General features: G+C 44.3%; 2 protein-coding genes across 5 annotated transcripts in view; one reads left to right on the top strand and one right to left on the bottom strand.

The window, feature by feature from the left end:
* Positions 1-18,281, top strand: part of LOC127009922 (protein downstream neighbor of son homolog) — a 26,572-nt gene extending 8,291 nt beyond the window's left edge. The window contains exons 1-10 of one of the 2 annotated variants that reach the window (XM_050883452.1): positions 406-554; positions 5,091-5,341; positions 5,830-6,025; positions 6,658-6,762; positions 7,314-7,576; positions 8,244-8,422; positions 9,180-9,390; positions 10,330-10,525; positions 12,537-12,737; positions 16,536-18,281. In XM_050883452.1, coding sequence (XP_050739409.1) covers positions 5,133-5,341; positions 5,830-6,025; positions 6,658-6,762; positions 7,314-7,576; positions 8,244-8,422; positions 9,180-9,390; positions 10,330-10,525; positions 12,537-12,737; positions 16,536-16,685 — 1,710 coding nt within the window. In that variant the 5' untranslated portion in view covers positions 406-554; positions 5,091-5,132 and the 3' untranslated portion in view covers positions 16,686-18,281. Of the gene's footprint in view, positions 1-405; positions 555-5,090; positions 5,342-5,829; positions 6,026-6,657; positions 6,763-7,313; positions 7,577-8,243; positions 8,423-9,179; positions 9,391-10,329; positions 10,526-12,536; positions 12,738-16,535 lie in introns of those variants that run through there. The other variant, XM_050883453.1, reaches the window with a different exon arrangement.
* Positions 14,187-18,281, bottom strand: part of LOC127009923 (4-hydroxyphenylpyruvate dioxygenase-like) — a 30,937-nt gene continuing 26,842 nt past the window's right edge. For all 3 annotated transcript variants that reach the window (XM_050883454.1, XM_050883455.1, XM_050883456.1), the window contains 2 exons: positions 16,124-16,255; positions 14,187-14,466 (listed from right to left, as the gene is read on the bottom strand). The gene's annotated coding sequence lies outside the window, so the exon portion shown is untranslated. The remainder of the gene's footprint in view (positions 14,467-16,123; positions 16,256-18,281) is intronic.

Raw genomic sequence — 18,281 nt, 5'->3', positions numbered from 1 at the left:
CAGCCTTGCATACCCAGAAGAGGTATTTTAGACAGCTTTTCATACCCAGATCGAAGAGGTATTTGTTTAGACAGCCTACAGTCCGTTTGCTTCCAGTTGACCCAAGAAGCCCCGCCTGCTATCCTCCTACTGACTCCACCTAAATATGTGGGATTGGCTGTCTAGGGAAGTGGAAGGTGCAGTACACTACGTCAAGGTTCGTTTGGTGACAAGGGTTATAGCATACTTTTATAGCATACCCAAAAGAGGTATTTTCCGGCCTAGGGATTATCGTACTCAGCCTCCTATGTTTGCCCATTTGATGTCCGACCCCAATAACTACCTTCATATATAGTTGTCGTTAGAATGGTTCATTATTAGTGTTTTTTTGGCAACAGCTATGGCTTGTAAACCGGTCAGTACGAGGCTCTGAGTACGATAATCTGGCAGGGGTCGCCGCGCGCTGCTCACGTGTCGCGCCGCGGGATGTAAACAACACGGCGGCGGTGACGGGAGGACGGCGGCCCGGACACTGGACTACCTCACACACGCCACGCCGGGGACACGCAGGCACGGTGAGGGCGTGGGGCTGTGTGGGCGGGGCGCTGGTAGGGTCGGGGTTTGGAAACAGTTCAAGGGCGAAGAAAAAAAAGCCCGCCCGTCAGTCAACTTTCAGATCCCACTCGTGGCTGTGTCCTCTGCGTGACACTATTGGTCTGGTGGTGGCCGAGGCCGACCTGCCGTGCCTGTGCTTTAAAATGGTGTTTGAGGTGTGCCTCCCCGCATGCTGACCTTCGCAACTGTTGTAGTCAAAAGAGCCCGCAGCGTTAATGTCTTGTTCAGACTCCAGCTCGCAAGGGTGTCAGGCAGTTCACCTGGGCCACAAACCCGCCTGGCTACCCTGTCACTACGACGTTTGAGAGTAAGGGCAGCGAGGATTATTATTTAGGCTAACATTGCAATTGTTGACAGCCCTTGCAGGGCGCTGCACCGGCAGTGGAGCTGGGCCTGAAACCGTTAATTATTGAAAATCACTCCGCGCCTCGAAAATACGATATTACGCCTCCATATTGTACTTAAGGGACGAAATACATGTCCCTTAACCATAATATGAAGGCGAAAAAACTTAAGAGTATTGAAAAAGTGGTAAAGGTAGTGAAAAGGCATATTATACATACGCACGCTGTGTTGGTGTCATCGGCGGCGGGGAGGTGAGCAGCGTTGCCAACGATCCGGTTAGCGATGGTACGCTTAGTTAGCCATTAGCCCACGCACCTTTACCGAAAGGCTTTTGTGAAGGTTTGGGCCGGGTATAGTATTAGGTAAAGTTGCGTGTTCTAAAAAAAAATAAATAACCACGCGTGGTGGACCTGGTCTCACATGCGTGGGCTAATGGCTAACTAAGCGTATCATCGCTCACCGGATCGTTGGCAACACTGCACACTTCCCAATATGGCTGCCATCAACACACATCGTGCGTATGTATAATATGCTTTTTCACTACCTTTACCACTTTTTGTTTACTTTTAAGTTTTTCCGCCTTCATATTATGGTTAAGGGACATGTATTTCGTACCTTAAGTACAATATGGAGGCGTAATATCGTATTTTCGAGGCGCGGAGTGATTTTCAATAAATACCTTGAAACCTTATCAACAGTAAACAGTAAATGAGGCAGCCCAGGCCTGCTGCCACACCAGGCCATTCTAAGTGTAACTACAGTATAGTAACAAGGGTATTATTCTAGTGTTTGCCCATACTCACCCCTCGCAACCAAAATTGGATTGGGGGCCATTGAGACTTCGGGGAATGCAGTGGTAAACATGAAATGCGTCGCAAATGCATATTTTTTGAGTTATGGGGGGTTGAAAAATACCCTAGATGTAGGGAAATTCCTTATAATTACTTAGATGTAGGGAAATTTCTTACATTCCGGGATTTTTTACAACGTACGAAAACCGCGCAAATTCACTCACTCTCCATACCAAAGGAGGGTTTGAGTGGGGCGAAGCCCCCCGTTACAGTATTAAGGTCACAATGAAGCATCTAAACGGTAAGTAATTTACGTCATAGGAATCTTGCAACCGTCATATACGACTATGTATTCACTTACTGGTAGCACGTACGAATGTGTGAAGCAGGTTTGGTATCACGTACGAACGCGTGAAGCAGGTTCGAACGCAGGTTACTTGTGTGCAATGTCCCTCAGTTAGCTATTAGGTCGTAAAGTTTGGTTGGTGTACTATAAGAGGGAGGGGCCAAGCCCCCCCCTTGGTTAGCAGGGGGGTCGAGGGGGGCTAAGCCCTCCGGTTAGCAGGTCGTAAAGTTCGGTTGGAGTAGTTTAAATATGCTCCCCCACCCAAATACCCCGACTTCCCGCGGGTCCCCCAAGATCGTTGGGGGAAGGAGATTAATTCGGCTTCTTCTCTACCTTTAAGTATTTTTTTTTTAACTTTGATATATGGAGGCGTATTATCGTATTCTGAAGGCGCGGAGTCAATATCCACAATCACCTTGTATACTGGGAATACGAACCCGTGAATCAGATTCAAAATGTGGTCAGTCAGGATTCACATGTTCGAACAGCTCGGGCAGAAGGTTCGAGAGCCTTCACTGCTCTAGAACCCGCAGTACTGTTTAAGGCGCGGTGTTGGATGGATCACGGCTAGCCGGTGGCTTTGCTTGTGCAGTGATAAACAATGAAGATACACTGTGTTTGGTGCCACAGACTCTACTTGGAGGACAGAAACCTTGTGATGAGGTGACAACCTTCTAGAGAGAGAGGGCATGAGTGTGGTGTAGGTGGTTTATGTAAGCGCAGGTGGCCTCCGGCGTCACGTCAGACAGTGTTCACTACGCTTCTCTCCCAAAACAAGCTTGGGGATCCAGTGAGTGCGTGGTCTCCATATGGGAAACACTTAATTCATCGCAAACGCTTATTTTAGTGGTGGTGGGAGCAAGAAATCCCTAAATTTAGGGAATTTCCCTAGATCTAGGGACTTTTTATCCCCTCCCCCCCCACACTAAAAAAATACGCGATTGCGACGGATTTCGTGTCCCCCACCCAAAACCCCGTGTTCCCACCAGGTCCCCAGGGGGGGAGTATGAGCAAACACTAGAATTTCACCGTAACAAGTCCCCTCGGCTAAAGCCATCACAACAACCATGTTTTCTTTAGATTATTCCAGATTGTCACATGTCTCACAGCAAAGAATACCTTGGTGCTGTATGATGTATTATGTGTCCATACAACACACTGCCGTATTGCTTTTCCATCGCTAATAGAAGGGGGATTGAGGGGAGTGAAGCCTCCCATTAGGGGGATTAAGAGGGGTGAAGCCCCTCTGTTAAGGGTGTTGAAGGGGGCCCCCCATCAGGGAGGTTACATCAAGTTAGGTTTGGTTAGTTTAAAATTAGTTGGCATGCAGTGTGGGTCAGTGAAGTATGCAGCGCAGGGCGGCAGCGGTCCACTATGCGGGCCAGTGTTGTGAGAAATACCTTCTCTCGCAGATATAAGTCTCTCTACTGTCCACCATGCATGGGCGCTGGGGGAATACACAGCAGGAAAAACATTAACCCTTTCCATCCTTGACGCAGACGTCAGCGTCACAGTATGGAAAGGGTCAAGAGGAAATGGAAGAGGATTAATCCTCTTCTAAACCTCACAGTCTTCCTCTAAATTCCTCTTAATCCTCTTCCATTTTCTCTTAAGAGGTTTAGAAGAGGCTTAAGAGGAAATGGAAGAGGATTAAGAGGTTTAGAAGAGGACTAACCCTTTCCATACGGTGAGTCATCAGACGCTGACGTCGCTGGAGTGAAGGGGTTAATGTGCCTGGTTTTGTTCTAGTTTGTCCACATGCAATCTTTGTGAGCAGTGAGTGAAATATAGAAACTGTAAACAAGTTGAACCTCTCTCTGTGAAATATTTTCTGCAGTGGGTGCAGAACAGGCATTGAAAAGTCTCATTTTGTTAGTGATTTAATGATTTGTGACAGAAACTGTTTGCAGATTACTTCATAACGTCGAAAACTACCAGAAAAAGTAGTTTCGTCCGACAGTGTCCCACGGGTGACAATCTGGAAATATACCGGATTTTTTTTCACCAATTTTTTCAGCATAATATTGTCGTGGGGTTACTTCTACTTCTTGATGACTTTTTCCCAACAATCAGTCCAGGAATCAAACCCAGCCCACGAGATGCAAGGCACACACTAGCATCGAGCTAAAGGGTATCCCACAGCTTTAAGGACTTTAGAGTTATTATCTGCATCTCAGTCCATTACTGGCAGCACTAGCCAAAGACAGGACCCCTCCCTCCATTCCCTTTCATTAAAAAATAATTTCTCAACAGTCTGGTCCTCCCCACACTGCCTTATAGTGATGTTTTAATGGATTGAGGAGAGGTGTCAACACTGCCCACAACTGGAATGGACCAAGAGCATATGTGAAAGTTGTTACGTAAAGCTGGAGCCAATTAAAGTGCCACATGGGTGCCCATCACACGGAAGAGAACCACACACCCAAGTTCCTAAACCTTATCTATCTATCTATATCTCTGATGCCCTGCTCCCTTGCATGAACTTCCCTCCAGGAGGTGGCCACGGCAGCAGTGTCTCCGTCTCTCCCTATTCTGGCACTCCCTCTCAGCTCACTCAATCCTGCTACTTCAAACTCTCTCGCTCCAATACTCACTCACCCTATTGATCAACTTCACAGGTGGTCTTCCCCTGACACCCCCCCTCCCGCAGTCCTTCCCTCATGCACTCTTCACGAATTCATTCTCATCACGTCTCCAAACCATATCAGCGCATCACGCTACACTCACCCCACCACTCAGCAATCCACTCCTTTCGCTGTCACACCCATACCAAACCGCCCATTCACGCTTTCATTACTTTCTCCATCCCATCCTGAAACACTACATGCACCTCTCATATAACTCATTTCCACTGCACATATCCTCGATTTCTGTGCTGCATTCCATGTCCACATTTCTGATGCATATGACAGAGTTGGCAAGATAATGCTGTTCCTTATTCCCCTCTTTACCTCCATGCTCACACTGCTTCCTTTCATTACTTTCTTCACCTGCCCCTTCCTATTTATTTACAGTCACTCAACTCTTCACCCACCCTTACCCCGCTCCACCCCACCATGAGTCCCGGTGGGGGTGTGGGGTCCCCGGCCCCTTGGGTTCGCCCCTCAGATGTAATGCGCTCCAGACTCAAGGCCAGGAAGAAGCTGCTGCAGGCGCGGATATCAGCCACACCCCTGCAGGTCCTGGCACCCTCATCCTCACCCTTTGGCTCCTCCTCCTCTGCTTGTGTGGGCACTGTGGGGGTGAAGAGGAGGAACCCATTTAAGTAAGTGTTGCGTTATAGGATCTATTTTATGGGGTGTTAGTGTTGCTATCATTACCCTTATTGATATTATTACTGCTCCTCGTGCTCTTCCTCCTCTGCTTATTACTACCATTATTATTGTTAGTAATTATTATCACTTATATTCTTTATCCTCTGCTTACTACTACCACTGTTGTTATTTTTATTATTATTATTATTGTTATTTTTATTATTATTATTATTATTATTATTATTATTGCTGCTACTACTCCTACTCTTCCTCCTCTCCTTACTACTCAGTGACAGAAGAAATTGGTCAAAAAGAATAAAAATACCACATTGTTACTTTAGTTCCTTTCTTCATTGGTTTCACTTCAAATGGACCAGTGTCTTTTTAGGTTTATTCTCCTTTTTATCACTTGTTCTCCCTCGGCCAGTTTCTCCAACCATAATAAAGAATTTGTATTATTATTATTTTGTGTATTTTTCCTTTTTTTCTCCATCCTCAGGTCCTCTCCCAACAAGAAGCAGTGCCAGCAGCTCCACAGTGCAAGCGCTGAGGACGACACCACGGATGCCACCCTATTCCAGCTCCTCAACCCTCCCCTGTCATCCACCGCCAGCACCAGCACCACCGCCACCCACGGCCCCACCTCCTTCACCAACCTGATCAAGGGGGGGGAGGTGGTGGTGGGGGAGTCCAAGGTGAATTAGTGGTTGTGTTCTTGTCCAATTATACTTTTACTGGATTGAGCAAGGCATCTTTTGTCGCGATTTTCAACCCGTCCGCTGTGATTGGAACGACTTTGGCCTTTCACTGGTAGCCTGATAATATATACTACTTCCATGTTTTTCTCTGGCTCTGTGGTGGATATTGGAGTGTTTCCCACGTAGGATTGGTATGCTGGATATCCCCTCCCATTTTTCTTCACTAAATTGTAGCAGCCACTTTTTGATCCATTCCTGTAGCTTGGTGATGTCTTCTTGTTGGAAATCCACGGTCAATGGGTTAAAACATTTCGTCATAGATTTCTGTAATAAAGTTGTGAATGCTATAGGCACACACATCATTTAGTAGTGAAATTTAGATGCCAACATAAGCATGCTCCTTCCTTCTATGCCAAGAGAAGGTAAATTGGCCTCATAGTGAAAATAGCAGGTAAAGAAGGCATCAAATTTGGCTTCTCTGGCCCTGGACCCGAGTTTTTTCAACATTTTTTTTGCCGAGTGAATTCTTTTTCTTTTTTTATATATTCTTTTTGTTTGATTCTCGATGCCTCATATAGGAAAACTCCCCCACCTCCCTCCCTCCTCATCCTGTCCTCCTTCCCCCCCAGACCCCAGAGACCCCCTGGGCAGACCACCTCCCCCTGGACTGGTGCCTCAAGTCTCGCCTCCGCTTCAAGTGCAACAAACCGCTGCCATGGAAACACAACTTCAAGGTATGGGCAGGTGGACCCTCGTTACTGCCATACCACTCTCCCTGCCACTGTTCCAAAGAGTAGAGTTAGCATTTTTTTTTCTCTCCTCTTACTTTTCTTCTTCTGCTGCTGCTGCTTCTACCTTTTCTTCTTCCTTTTCTCCTTTACTTCCTCTTATTTTTCCTCTTCTTCTTCTTCTCTTTCTTCTTCATCTTCTTTCTCTCCTTCTGCTTTTTTTTCTATATCTTCCTTATCTTCTATCTCCTTTGCTTCTTCCTCTTTTTTTCCGTTTGCTGCCTCCTTTACTGAAAAAAAATGTCTTCAACCTCTTTTCACACATGAGTATTTTGCCTTCAGTGCTTTATATGAATTTGTCTTAAGGCTTAGTTTATTATTTTTTTTCTGCCAAGACTAAAATTTTATTCTTTTCTTTTTCCTCACCCCCAGACATCATTTCACACATGAGTATTTTGCCTTCAATGCTTTATATGAATTTGTCTTAAGGTTTATTTTATTATTTTTTTTGACAAGACTAAAATTTTATACTTGTCTTCTTTTTCCTCACCCCCCAGACATCGGAGGAGGCGTCCGGCACCACAGGGTTTGTGCGGTGCCTGGCAGGGGGCCTGGACGAAGGGTATGCTGGGGGGGAGGGGGGGGAGAGGACGCTGGACACCTCTGCCAACGCCCAGTTCTACCAGCGCTGTCTCGTGTGGCAGCATCCGGCACTCCCCTGGCTGGGCCCCCTCTTCCCCCGGCACCCCCACCGACGCACAGCCCCCCCCGGCACTGTGGCACCTCACCCCAAGATGGTGGAGGCGCTGCATGCTGAGTGGTGGGTGTGACGACTTGTTTTAGCTTTTGGACGGGCTGTGTTACATTTTCTTCACTTTATTCATGTGTTTGTTGCGTTTTATTTGTTACATTTTATTCTTATGATACATTTTTTAATCATTATTTATATATATATATCCTTCTGTAGTTCTGATACCCTGTTTATGCACTCCCTTTTTTGCAATGTTGACCCCCTTTTCCCCCTCCTTCTCCTCCTCCTCCTGGCACTCCAAGTACAGTAAACCCTCGGTACAATGGACTAATTGGGGGGAACTTAGTCCGTTATGTCCGAAATCCCTTATAAGCAGGTCCGTTGTATCGACGGTTCACTGTATTCCTCAACTCTACAAATCTACCCTGCTCCTGGTCTCCTTCCCTACCCTATTTAATACTTCTTTGAGTTCTTTCATATACATTGTTATATTTCCAGTTAGTTCACACATAGCATCCCTATCAATAGTCACTTGCATGCATTTCAACCCCTTTAATACCATGATTGACTGACTGAGTGATTTTGGGCTTTATTTTATTTATTCATTTATTTGTTTTATTTTAATTATTTTTAGTTTATTTTTATTTACTTATTTATTTATTCTATTTTATGCCCTTGAACATTACAAACTCCAGTTCTCTGCAGACTTTACCCCATCCTTCCTCCACTGTTCCAGGAGCGAGAGTCTGCGTTCCCTGCACCAGCTGCTGAGGGTGCGGCAGTGTCCCTTCTTCTACGTGTGCGGCTCGGCCTTCACCGTGCTGTTCAGGGCGGCGGGCGTGGCGGGCATCTCCCAGGCTCACGCCCTCATCACCCCCACCACCAGGGGGCTGCGGGAGGCCATGCGGGCAGAAGGTGGGTGTCGGGGGAAGGAGTAGACCATAGACAGAAGTGGAGAAAGAGAAGGAAGAGAAAGAGAAAGAGGAGGAGGAATGAGAGGAAGAGAATGAAGAGTGATAGCAGAGGTAGAGGAGGAGCAGAATGTTAAGAAAGAGGCATAAAGGGAGATGGAAGAGGAGGAGGAGGAGGAGCAAAGATAAAGGAGAAGTAGGAGTGAAGAAAAGGATGTGAAAGTAATCAGATGAGGAGGAGGAAGGGTGTGGAAGGTGTGAGGGTGTAGAGCGGAGGAAGAAGGGTGGTGTGTGAGGGTGTAATAAGGAGGGTGAGTGTGTGGTGTTGGGTGTGGATGCCAGTGGTGATGGTGGTGGTGGTGGTATTAGTTGCATCAGTAAGTACCAAACAAGATTCTCAACATTTTACTAGCATACATTTTCTACCTCATTCCATATTTTCTGTCATTTGCTTCCTCTTCCTTTTCTATTTTTTATTCATGTTTATAGTTTTTCTTCCTTTTTTTCTTCGTTAGTTCTTTTTCTCTTCTTACTCTTGTCCATACTGTGTCCTTCCTTTTTCTCTCTCCTTATTCCTTCCTGTTCATGCCTTCACATTTAGTCGTACTTTTGCCATTCACACCTTTTTTTCCTTATGTTCCCACTTCACTCCAGATTTTGAGTTCAAGATCGCACCATTACCCGTTTGCCTTTTCTTTTTTACATACTCATATTTACACTTTCTCATTTGCTGCTATCCTTGCATTCTCCCCTCATTCCAGATATTGAGTTCAAGATGCCATTCCACAACACTGAGAAGGAGGAGGCAGAGGAGGAGGAGGAGGAAGCGGATGTGAAGAAGGAAAAGGACGAGGAAGCGGAAGATGATGATGAGGAGGAGGAGGAAGGGAAGGGAGGAGCGACGTCATGGCTGGAAGACTTGGGAGTGGAGACGTCGCAGTTTCCGAACCTGAACCCCAACAGAGCGAAAGTGTGAGTATTGTTTTTCCTGTTAGTTATAGTGGAAGGGAGTCTTTAGGTGTGTTTAGCTTAGTGTCCAGGTTAGGTTTGTTTGGAATAGGTCAGGTAGTGGTAAGTGAGGTATAGCAGTAACAGTAGTAGTAAAAAGTAGTACAGTTTAATTTTGCTTGCCTCCTTACCTTAGTTTTTCATTTGTATAAGATTTTCTCATGTCCTCTCATATTTCCTCACCTCAGTTTCATATCTATACAATTTTCTTATTTCCTGTTGCCTCGTATCTTCACCTCAGTTTCAGTTTTGTGTAAAGTTCCATCGTTTTCTCTCCTACAGTCTCCTCAAATCAGTTTCATGTTTTTGTGTAATCTAATCTTTTCTGCTCCTCTTGGTTTCTTCACTTCGGTTTCAGTGTTTCCTATCCTTTCGTCTCCTCACCTCAGTTTCAGTTTTGTGCAAAGTTCCATCGTTTCTGGTCCTACAGTCTCCTCAAATCAGTTTTGTGTTTTTGTGTTATCTAATCTTTTCTGCTCCTCAGGTTTCCTCACTTCAGTTTCAGAGTTTCCTGTCCTTTCGTCTCCTTACCTCAGCTTCTTGTTTGTATTTTCCTTGTTTCCTTTCCTCTAAATCCCCTCACTGCTGTTTCATTCTTGCATACAGTTTTGTCATCTCTCCTCACTTAAGTTTCATGTTTGCATATAGTATCCTTTTCTTGTCCTTTCATCTCCTTACTTCAGTTTTGTATACAATTTCCTAGTTACCTGTCCTTCCATCACACCTCAGTCTCATTTCCAGTCCTTTCATCGCATCCCAGCTTCATGTCTTCGCAGTCGTGGCCTTTTTTGTTAGCAGGCTTCTTTGTTTTCATTTATTTTTGCCCTTCCTTCCTTTACTGTAAAAAACAAAGAATCATCATTTCTGCTCCTATAGTCCCCTTACCTTATTCATGGTCCACAGAGAGCGTGAGAAGCTGCGTAATATTGACTCCCGGCCGTCGTCGCTGGTGTACGTGGAGGGGATGGAGATGCAGGCACTCATCAACTTCCTCATCAACAGCAAGAGTTGCGTGCCCATCACCGGGGAGCTGGCCGGTGTGCCGCCCACCCTGCTGGCGCCCGTGGCCTTCCAGGGGGCCACGCTGCGGCCTCTCAAGGTGACTGTTAAGAGGGACGAGTTTAGGTTCCTTCTTTTCATTTGAGGGTTCTGTTGGGTTCTCTTCATTTGATTTTTATTGTATTTTTTCACTCTCGTTAGTTGATTTGTTTTTCTTTTTTCTTATGATTGTTTTTTGTTTCTTCTTTTCATTGTGTTGTTATTTTTGTTTTGTTTTAATTTCAGTTGATTGTGGTTTTTGTTCTTCCTCTGCTTGATGGTTTAATTTTCTGTCCTCATATGATTGTGTTTTTGGTTCCTGCTCATTATTTGATTGTTTTTTATTCCTTCTTTACATTAATTGTATTTTAGTTTTTGTTTTCATTGATTTGCTCATTCTTTTTTCAGCTTTCGTCATTTCCATGATTTGTTATATAGTTTTGACTTTCCAGCCCAGGTTAGTATGAAGAATAGATCATTACCAATTTCCATAGATTATTTGTATTATATTTTTGTCCTATTCTAAAGTTATTTCCTCTACATATTATTACCCTTATTCCAATTATCTTCTGTCCATGATATTATTGGCATCTTCTAAATTATTCCCCCTACATCTTATTGCCTTTATTCAATTATTCTCAGCACATTACACCATTGCCCTATTATAACTTTTTTCCACATCTCATTCCTCTTATTCAGATATTTCCCTTACACTGTTATTGGCCTGTTTTAAATTTATCCTCTCTACATCTTATTACCTATTCAGTTATCATCCTTAAGTTTCATGTTTGCATATACAGGACTGAGGAGGGAATATGATGATGACATAGTGCTCATTGCAGAAAATGAAAGTGACTTACAAAATTTGGTCAGTGTAAAAGAAGAAAGCTGAAAGTAAATGTCAACAAAAGTAAAGTGATGGCTTATGACCGAAGTAGAAGTGAGGTTTAAGATTTTGTATGCCCATATAGAGTTAGAATTGAATGGGAAAAAGAATACAAAATAGTTTTGAATGGTGAAGAAATGGGGGAGGTCAATGAGTTTAAGTACCTTGGATCAGTTATGTGTAAGCATGGTGGTATGGAGGGAGAGATAAGAGAAAGGGCATTGCAAGGAAGAAGGGTGGTAGGGTTTTTGGGACGAATCATGAATGGCAGAAGTGTGAGCATGGAGGTAAAGAGGGATTTGAGAAATACAATAATAGTACCAACCCTCACATATGCAAGTGAAACATGAGCCTGGAATGAAAGTCAGAGGTCTAGAGTGCAGGCAGCGAAAATAAGTTATTTGAGGAGTGCTTGTGGTGTGAGTAGAATGGATGGAATGAGTAATGAAAGTGTTTTGGAATGTGTCATGGGGGTGAAGGGAAGAAGTGAAGCGACAGACTTTAAAGTGGTTTGGCCACATGGAGCGAATGGAGGAGAGTAAGATGACCAGAAGGGTGTATGTGAGTGAGATAGAGGGAGGGAAGGCTAGAGGACAACCTCCAGTGAAATGGAGAGATAGGGTGCAAGAGTACGTTAGGGAGAGGGGGAAAGATCTTTGAGAAACTTTGAGCTGGCAAGGAGGGAGTGTCTGGATAGAGAAAGGTGGAAACTCTTTTGCCGTAGCCATCCCCTGGTGGGAGCTCCTATGAGCAGGCGTCGATGAAATGATGATGATGATGAGGAGGAGGAGGGAATAATAAGTAAATGAATGTGTTGATCAATTTAAATTCCTCTTTCTTTCTTTGTTTTCATTTCTTCCCCCCTTCCTTCCCTTGGCTTCCTCCCATTACCTACTCGGATTTTGGATGAATGGATTTTTGCCACAATGAAAAATTTGTTAAAGTGCTTCAGTGTTTTTTTTTACTTATTTTCATTTTCACTGTAGTATATATCCTTTTCTTGTCCTTTCATATCCTTACTTAAGTTTTTCATACAATTTCCTAGTTACCTGTCCTCCCATCACACCTCAGTTTTATTTCCACTCCTTTCATCGCGTCCCAGTTCCATGTCTTCGCAGTTTTGGCCTTTTGACAAGTACCCAGTTTCACCTTCCCATATACCTACTGACACTTGGCGACCCCACAGGTGAAGGGCGGGCTAGTGCGGCAGGGCGGAGCGACGTACCACAGCATGGAGGTGAGCGGCCCAGTGCTCCCACACACCGTCCACCAGCTGGCAGCGCTCCTCTACCAGGCGGTGGACTCCTTCTCCCTCTCCCTGTGTCCTGTGGTGTCTAGTCTCCCCTTTGCCCTCCACACACACCGGGAGTCGACCACAGCACCCCAGGTAAGGTGTAGGGGGTGATGGTGGTGGGAGGTGCTTGCTCTTTGCTTGTAGGTAAAGCCTCAGAATAATACAGACAACTCTCCACCCCAAATTGACATCTCTTCTGGCCCTCATTACTTTTCCTTTTGTTCCGAGCAGCGTCTAGCAGGATTTTTTGTTGTTGTTTTTCGTTTTTTGCCCTTGAGCTGCCTCCCTTGCTTTAAAAAAAAAAAGTGTGGCCATCTTCATCACAGGCACCAAGTTGCTACCAAAAGATGCATGTGAAATTCAAAATGATGATATACAATAGTTTTTCTGTGCTCTTGGTATCATCAGGGTCTCAGATAAGTACCCTAAGCACTATAGTATCGGCATCAGATTGAATTTTACACAGGCTTGCTTGGTAACATTATGCCTGTGATGGAGGTGGGCAAACTCTCCTGTCCTGTGCCTCTCCTTGTAGATAGTTCTTATGCTTCTTCAATGCTTATCGTATGTGTATTTCCAGGCACATGATCTGATATCTATTAATGACAAAGATCAATACCCCACCTGTTCTTTTTCTTAGTGCCAAAACATTATACCAGCCATTCCCCGTAAGTGACCATGTTCCCTAGCTCAGCCAACCGATACCTTCAAAGCTCCTGTAGCTTGTGTGGTGTGTGAATACGTCTTGTTGGTCAGTGCCCCATCCTCTCCTCAGTTGCAAAGTCTTCTGGCTTTGGGGTTTGTAGTCATTGGCAAAAGTATCGTCTTTGACTCCTGAAACAGCACAGATCATTGGACTACACAAGGTTAGGCGCCAAGCCAAGGAAATTATTAAGTTGCTGTTTGTGAATTCTCTGTATGGAACTGGGTGAGGCACTTAAGTGACTGTGGCTGTGTAATTGCTCAGTTTCAAACCACACCCTGACATGTCCAAGAAGACTTTTCTGAGAACCATCAGAGGCCTGGGGAAGTCTTCTTGACATACCAGGATATGGCTCAGGAGTGCTAAAAAAATCTACACAGCCACCATCTTTAAAGCACCTCACCCAGTTCCTCACAGAATACCCACTTGCTGACAGAGTGCCTTTGTTTAGTACCCAGTCTTGCGTAGTGCAGTAACCTGTTGACTGTTGTATTGTCTCAAGGATCAGAAACATTTTTGTTCATAAAAACTGAGGTACACCCCCCAAAGCCTGAGGAGAGAATGATATGCTTACTGACTCAACATGCTGTCTACAGGAGCACTAAGGGTGTGTGTGGCTGCTCTTAACAGGACAGCTGGCAAAATGCATTGGCTTAAGGGAATAAGAACAGGTGGCTCAGGGGCTTGGCATACAGTTGTGACAAGCATTGTAGGTAGACTTGTTTCATACAAAATTTACAAGAAATGGGTGAAAGTACAGTTTTTTTAGGCTGTCATAACTACCTAAAAGAGGCTCCATAGATAAAGTGGAAGGGTTTTCTTTTATCAAAGAAGAAGAATGGCCCAGGAAAAAGTTTATTGATTAGCCTTCCAGACAGGAAGACATTACCTTACAAATACATCCAGGAACATTTCACTTCTTGTATTAAACATAACTTGTCAAGGGAGCTGAAGTGTTCTTCATATGCCCCACACACTCGTCTTTCACAAGTGGTGCCAAGTGTCTTCACCCCACGGCAGGTGTGGCACGCCTCCAACCAGCTGCCTGGTCCAGAGGGAAAGCCTTGCATGCCGTGGCTGGGTGATTCTGCAGTCAATCGTACTTCATGAACCATCCATCTGTTAGGGAAAATATATCAATAATTCACATAGCATGCTACTTATGCTTTGGTTTATGTATTAACATTGTATGAACACATAACATCACATTCAACAACCTATAAGCTAAGCTGAGAGAGTACTATAATTCAGTGAAGAGAAATTCACTAATCTGTCTTCCAAGATTAGATGCTCATTGTTCCTCAAAGTATTATTGATTTTTTAAGACCTATATATATGTATTCTCAGTAGTTAGCTGTTTATTATTTCACTTTTATATACTTATCAGGTGTTTTTTTTTTTTTTTTTTTTTTTTTTTTTTGCCTTGCCTATTGATCATTGAGGGGTGGGGCCTGATGGGGGCGAGGGGGGATGGTTAGGCGCGCCATCTTGCATTTTTGGCTGCCCCTTGACCCCTTCTGATTTTGCTTGCTTGGCTTGCTTCCTCTCGGGTTGATGGGTGGTGATGGTGGTTCTTCAGGACAGCATGTGGTAGTTTTCGCCACTGCGAGAAAAAAAAAAAAGGTGGTAGCGTGGAGGATTCAAACGTCATCCATCATCTTGCTAATGTGGGTCCAGTACGCTATCACTTCGGCCACCGCCTACTGAAATGGACATATATTTTATCTAGTACAATTTTTATATTTCCAGCAGTTGTTGCAGGTTTCTTGTTTATGCCGTATCTAATACAAGAAGACCTTGCTATAAAAATGACCTTATAAACAGGAGAAAAGTTTGAAGGAAAGAAAGTTTAAGGGTAGTAGTGTATGTAACTGACAACACGACACTCTCATAGTCTTGGGTGACGTCAACACAGCTACTGGCACAGAGAAATGGCCAAGTGTTTTTTTGGTCCCAATGGCTCAGGCACAAGAAATGTAACCAGTTCACTCCTGAACTTTGCAAAGTCAAAAAAGCCAAGGATTGCTGGTTCCTTGTTCCAGAGGCGAATCTCTCCGCTGGGCTTGGTACATCAGTGCTAGCCGTTTCTGGTGCCAGAGCCTTGGGAACCAACACAACTTGTAGCCAGCTCTCAATGTGGCAGTAGATGCATTGAAGTTGCCCGATACAGTGAGTGTCATGCAGCCAGGGGGTCAATGGTCAACTTGGCATAGAACATCACTTTCTCATTTAGTTCACGCATACACTGCAATTGCAGAGATATGAAGCCCAAGGTGTGCTATCATACGCTCATCAACCGGACCCCAACAACAGAGGATTGCAGTTGGCTTGAAATGGCCACAGCTACTCCCTTGAGACAGGCATTATCGCTCTGACCTGACCAGTAGTAGGTATAGTCCCCTCTACTGGTCTCTCCATTGCCAGGTCTCCTTGCCTCGGAGAGCCCCACTATGTCCACTCTCAATCTCCTAAGTCATCTGACAGATGGAGTAGTCGCTGACCCTCCAAAAGGCTCGGGATGTTCAGGCACCCACACAGAGGGCCTGGCAGAGGTCAACTCTGGACCTGGCTCGACGAGCTTGTGTCTCATCTGCATCACCGTGATGGACCCCAAGAGAAGTCCCAATTCAAATTTCACAATGAACCTTAATAAAATCCTGAACCAAGGATGAATCAGTGCAGAGTTTTCAGTTACATAGGCCAAAAATTTGACAAACTGGTGGAAGAAAAAAAGATGTGTACAAGAGTAAGATGTCAAAAAAAGATTTCATAATACCTTGGAGGAAGGCTGGGAGGACAGGAGGATGAAGGCGTGTATGGGCCGTGTGCTGGCAGGAAGGGAGTGCCGCAGCCTCCTCCTTGATGGGGTGTGGAGGTGCAGACATTAGGACGGACTGCTCCACACAATCTGCAAAATATTATGTATGAGTCACTGCACACATATATGCAAGGTAGAGATGGACTAAAGGCATTGGAAGAGGTCATCTGTTCAGTCTGATGTGTATTGTGCAGTCACAGGGAGTGTAAGGATGTGATTGTGTATGTAAGAGGTGCCTGCCCCCAACATTAGTCTTGTGTATTGTAGGAGTGACGTCCATGTAATCTTGATGTTGCTTTGGGTGGCAAATACGTCTTAACTCTAGGTAGTGATATTGTCTGAGAGGCTATAAACATCTCCCCTCCCTCAGGCCTTTGCCCAGGAGGGTTTGGTGGACTGTGGTCTGGACGCCACCACAAGACAGCTGCTGTGTGCCCCCACCCCGCCCCACCCTCGCCTGCCCCCTACCTACCGGGAGGTCACCTGTGAGGCTGGGAAGTACACCTGGTCTGACCAATGACGCTGGCCATGCCCTAGTCTACCGATGTGCCTTCCCGGTGTTCTTTTTACCTCGGTGGCAGCTAATGTACAAAAATTTAGCTTTGTTTTACTTTTGTGACGACCGCCAGAATGTTTATGGTGGTGACAGATGACACTGACGCTGCTGTTCAGTCCGTCAGTCTTCAGTGTAATTGTTTTTACCTTATAGTGGTTAGCAGAAACTTTAGTCACTTTTTTAAGCTGTCCTCAACCTCTACTAGTGTTGACATGCAGCATTGTAGTCACTTTTCATGCTGTCGTTAGTTCTTGTTGCTTCATAGACTGTCCTACTTGACGCCTGACACACTGGTTCAGCCAAGAATTTCCCTTATGTAAGCCGTCTTAGGTAAGGTTTGTTAAGAGTTGCAGCTGCTCGATACTGTCTCTGGATGCTTGATAAGTGTGACAAGAGCCTTCATTTGATGCTGTCTTTCTTTAGTGTTGTGTGCATGTACGGGAATGTGACGAGTTAAGGCGTGTGCTCAATACTAACCTACCGCACCAGAACCACAAACACACGTTCACCAGTTACATCAAGACTGTTCTTGTGGGTTTGAGGGATTCTGGAAAGACTGTTATGAAAGGGATGGAACTGTACCGTATGAAGAATGAGTTTAAGAAAGAAGTAGAGTTCAGATCACCTTGACTGTCACTTTTTGTGTCTAGTTGTGTGTGTGTGTAACAAGATTATGTGCCTTGTATGAAATTTTATACATGTTAGGTTTAAGATTCATTTTAGGGGGCTACTTTGAGTATTTGAAAAAGGAGAATGAATATTTACATTAATATATATTTATTCTACTAATGCAAGCTAGTTGTAGAGAATGTAATGAATGGATATGGACTAATAGTTTTTAATTATGGACACTTGGTTTGGTGTAGAAAGCTTAAGATATACTCATGTGTGGATGGGGTTTTCATGTCTATATATAGCTGGCAATGCAGAGATGGTATTGCAATGTGAATCACAGGTATAAGCATGAGTGGGTAATGCAGTATGTCACCAAAATGAGGGTATGCATGTGTATGGCAATGAGAAACATAATACAGTGTCTGTGAAAAGGAGATAGGGAAGTGTGTGTATGGCAGTGAAGAGAAACATGACAGGGTGTGAAGCAAGAAGCAGTCACACAGAATCCTGGCCAGTACGTGTTGGGCTGACGGAGACCCTTTGTGTCATCCAGAGTTCATAGACGTAACTAAACAAATCCTTATTATTTGAAGGATTGTGCTAACTGTTGACTTTCAAGGTAATTCAACAATTGCCATTTAATGTTGTGCATAAACTAATACTTTACGGGACTGTGCTGACCCAACAAAAAAACTGTCTTCCTATGTGACTGACTACTATTTAAAATCCTGTTGAAGAGTGGTTGTGTGTGTGGTAATACAAATACAATGGTTGTGTGAGAACCATTATTATTAGTGCACTAACGAAAATCTGAAAATACAATTCCTTAGAGGAAAAGTAACTAGAAAATCTATTTTGAAGTCATGGCCTAAAAATATATAATTACATTTACCAAATGCTCAAATAGTTTTTTCTGCAAATTTTTAATACCAAATAAAAGTGTGG

This window comes from Eriocheir sinensis, chromosome 42, assembly GCF_024679095.1.
Source record: "Eriocheir sinensis breed Jianghai 21 chromosome 42, ASM2467909v1, whole genome shotgun sequence".
NCBI classification, from domain to species: Eukaryota; Metazoa; Arthropoda; class Malacostraca; order Decapoda; family Varunidae; genus Eriocheir; species Eriocheir sinensis.
The sequence above is the reverse complement of the archived record's forward strand: the minus strand, read 5'-3'. Positions and strand labels throughout refer to the sequence as shown.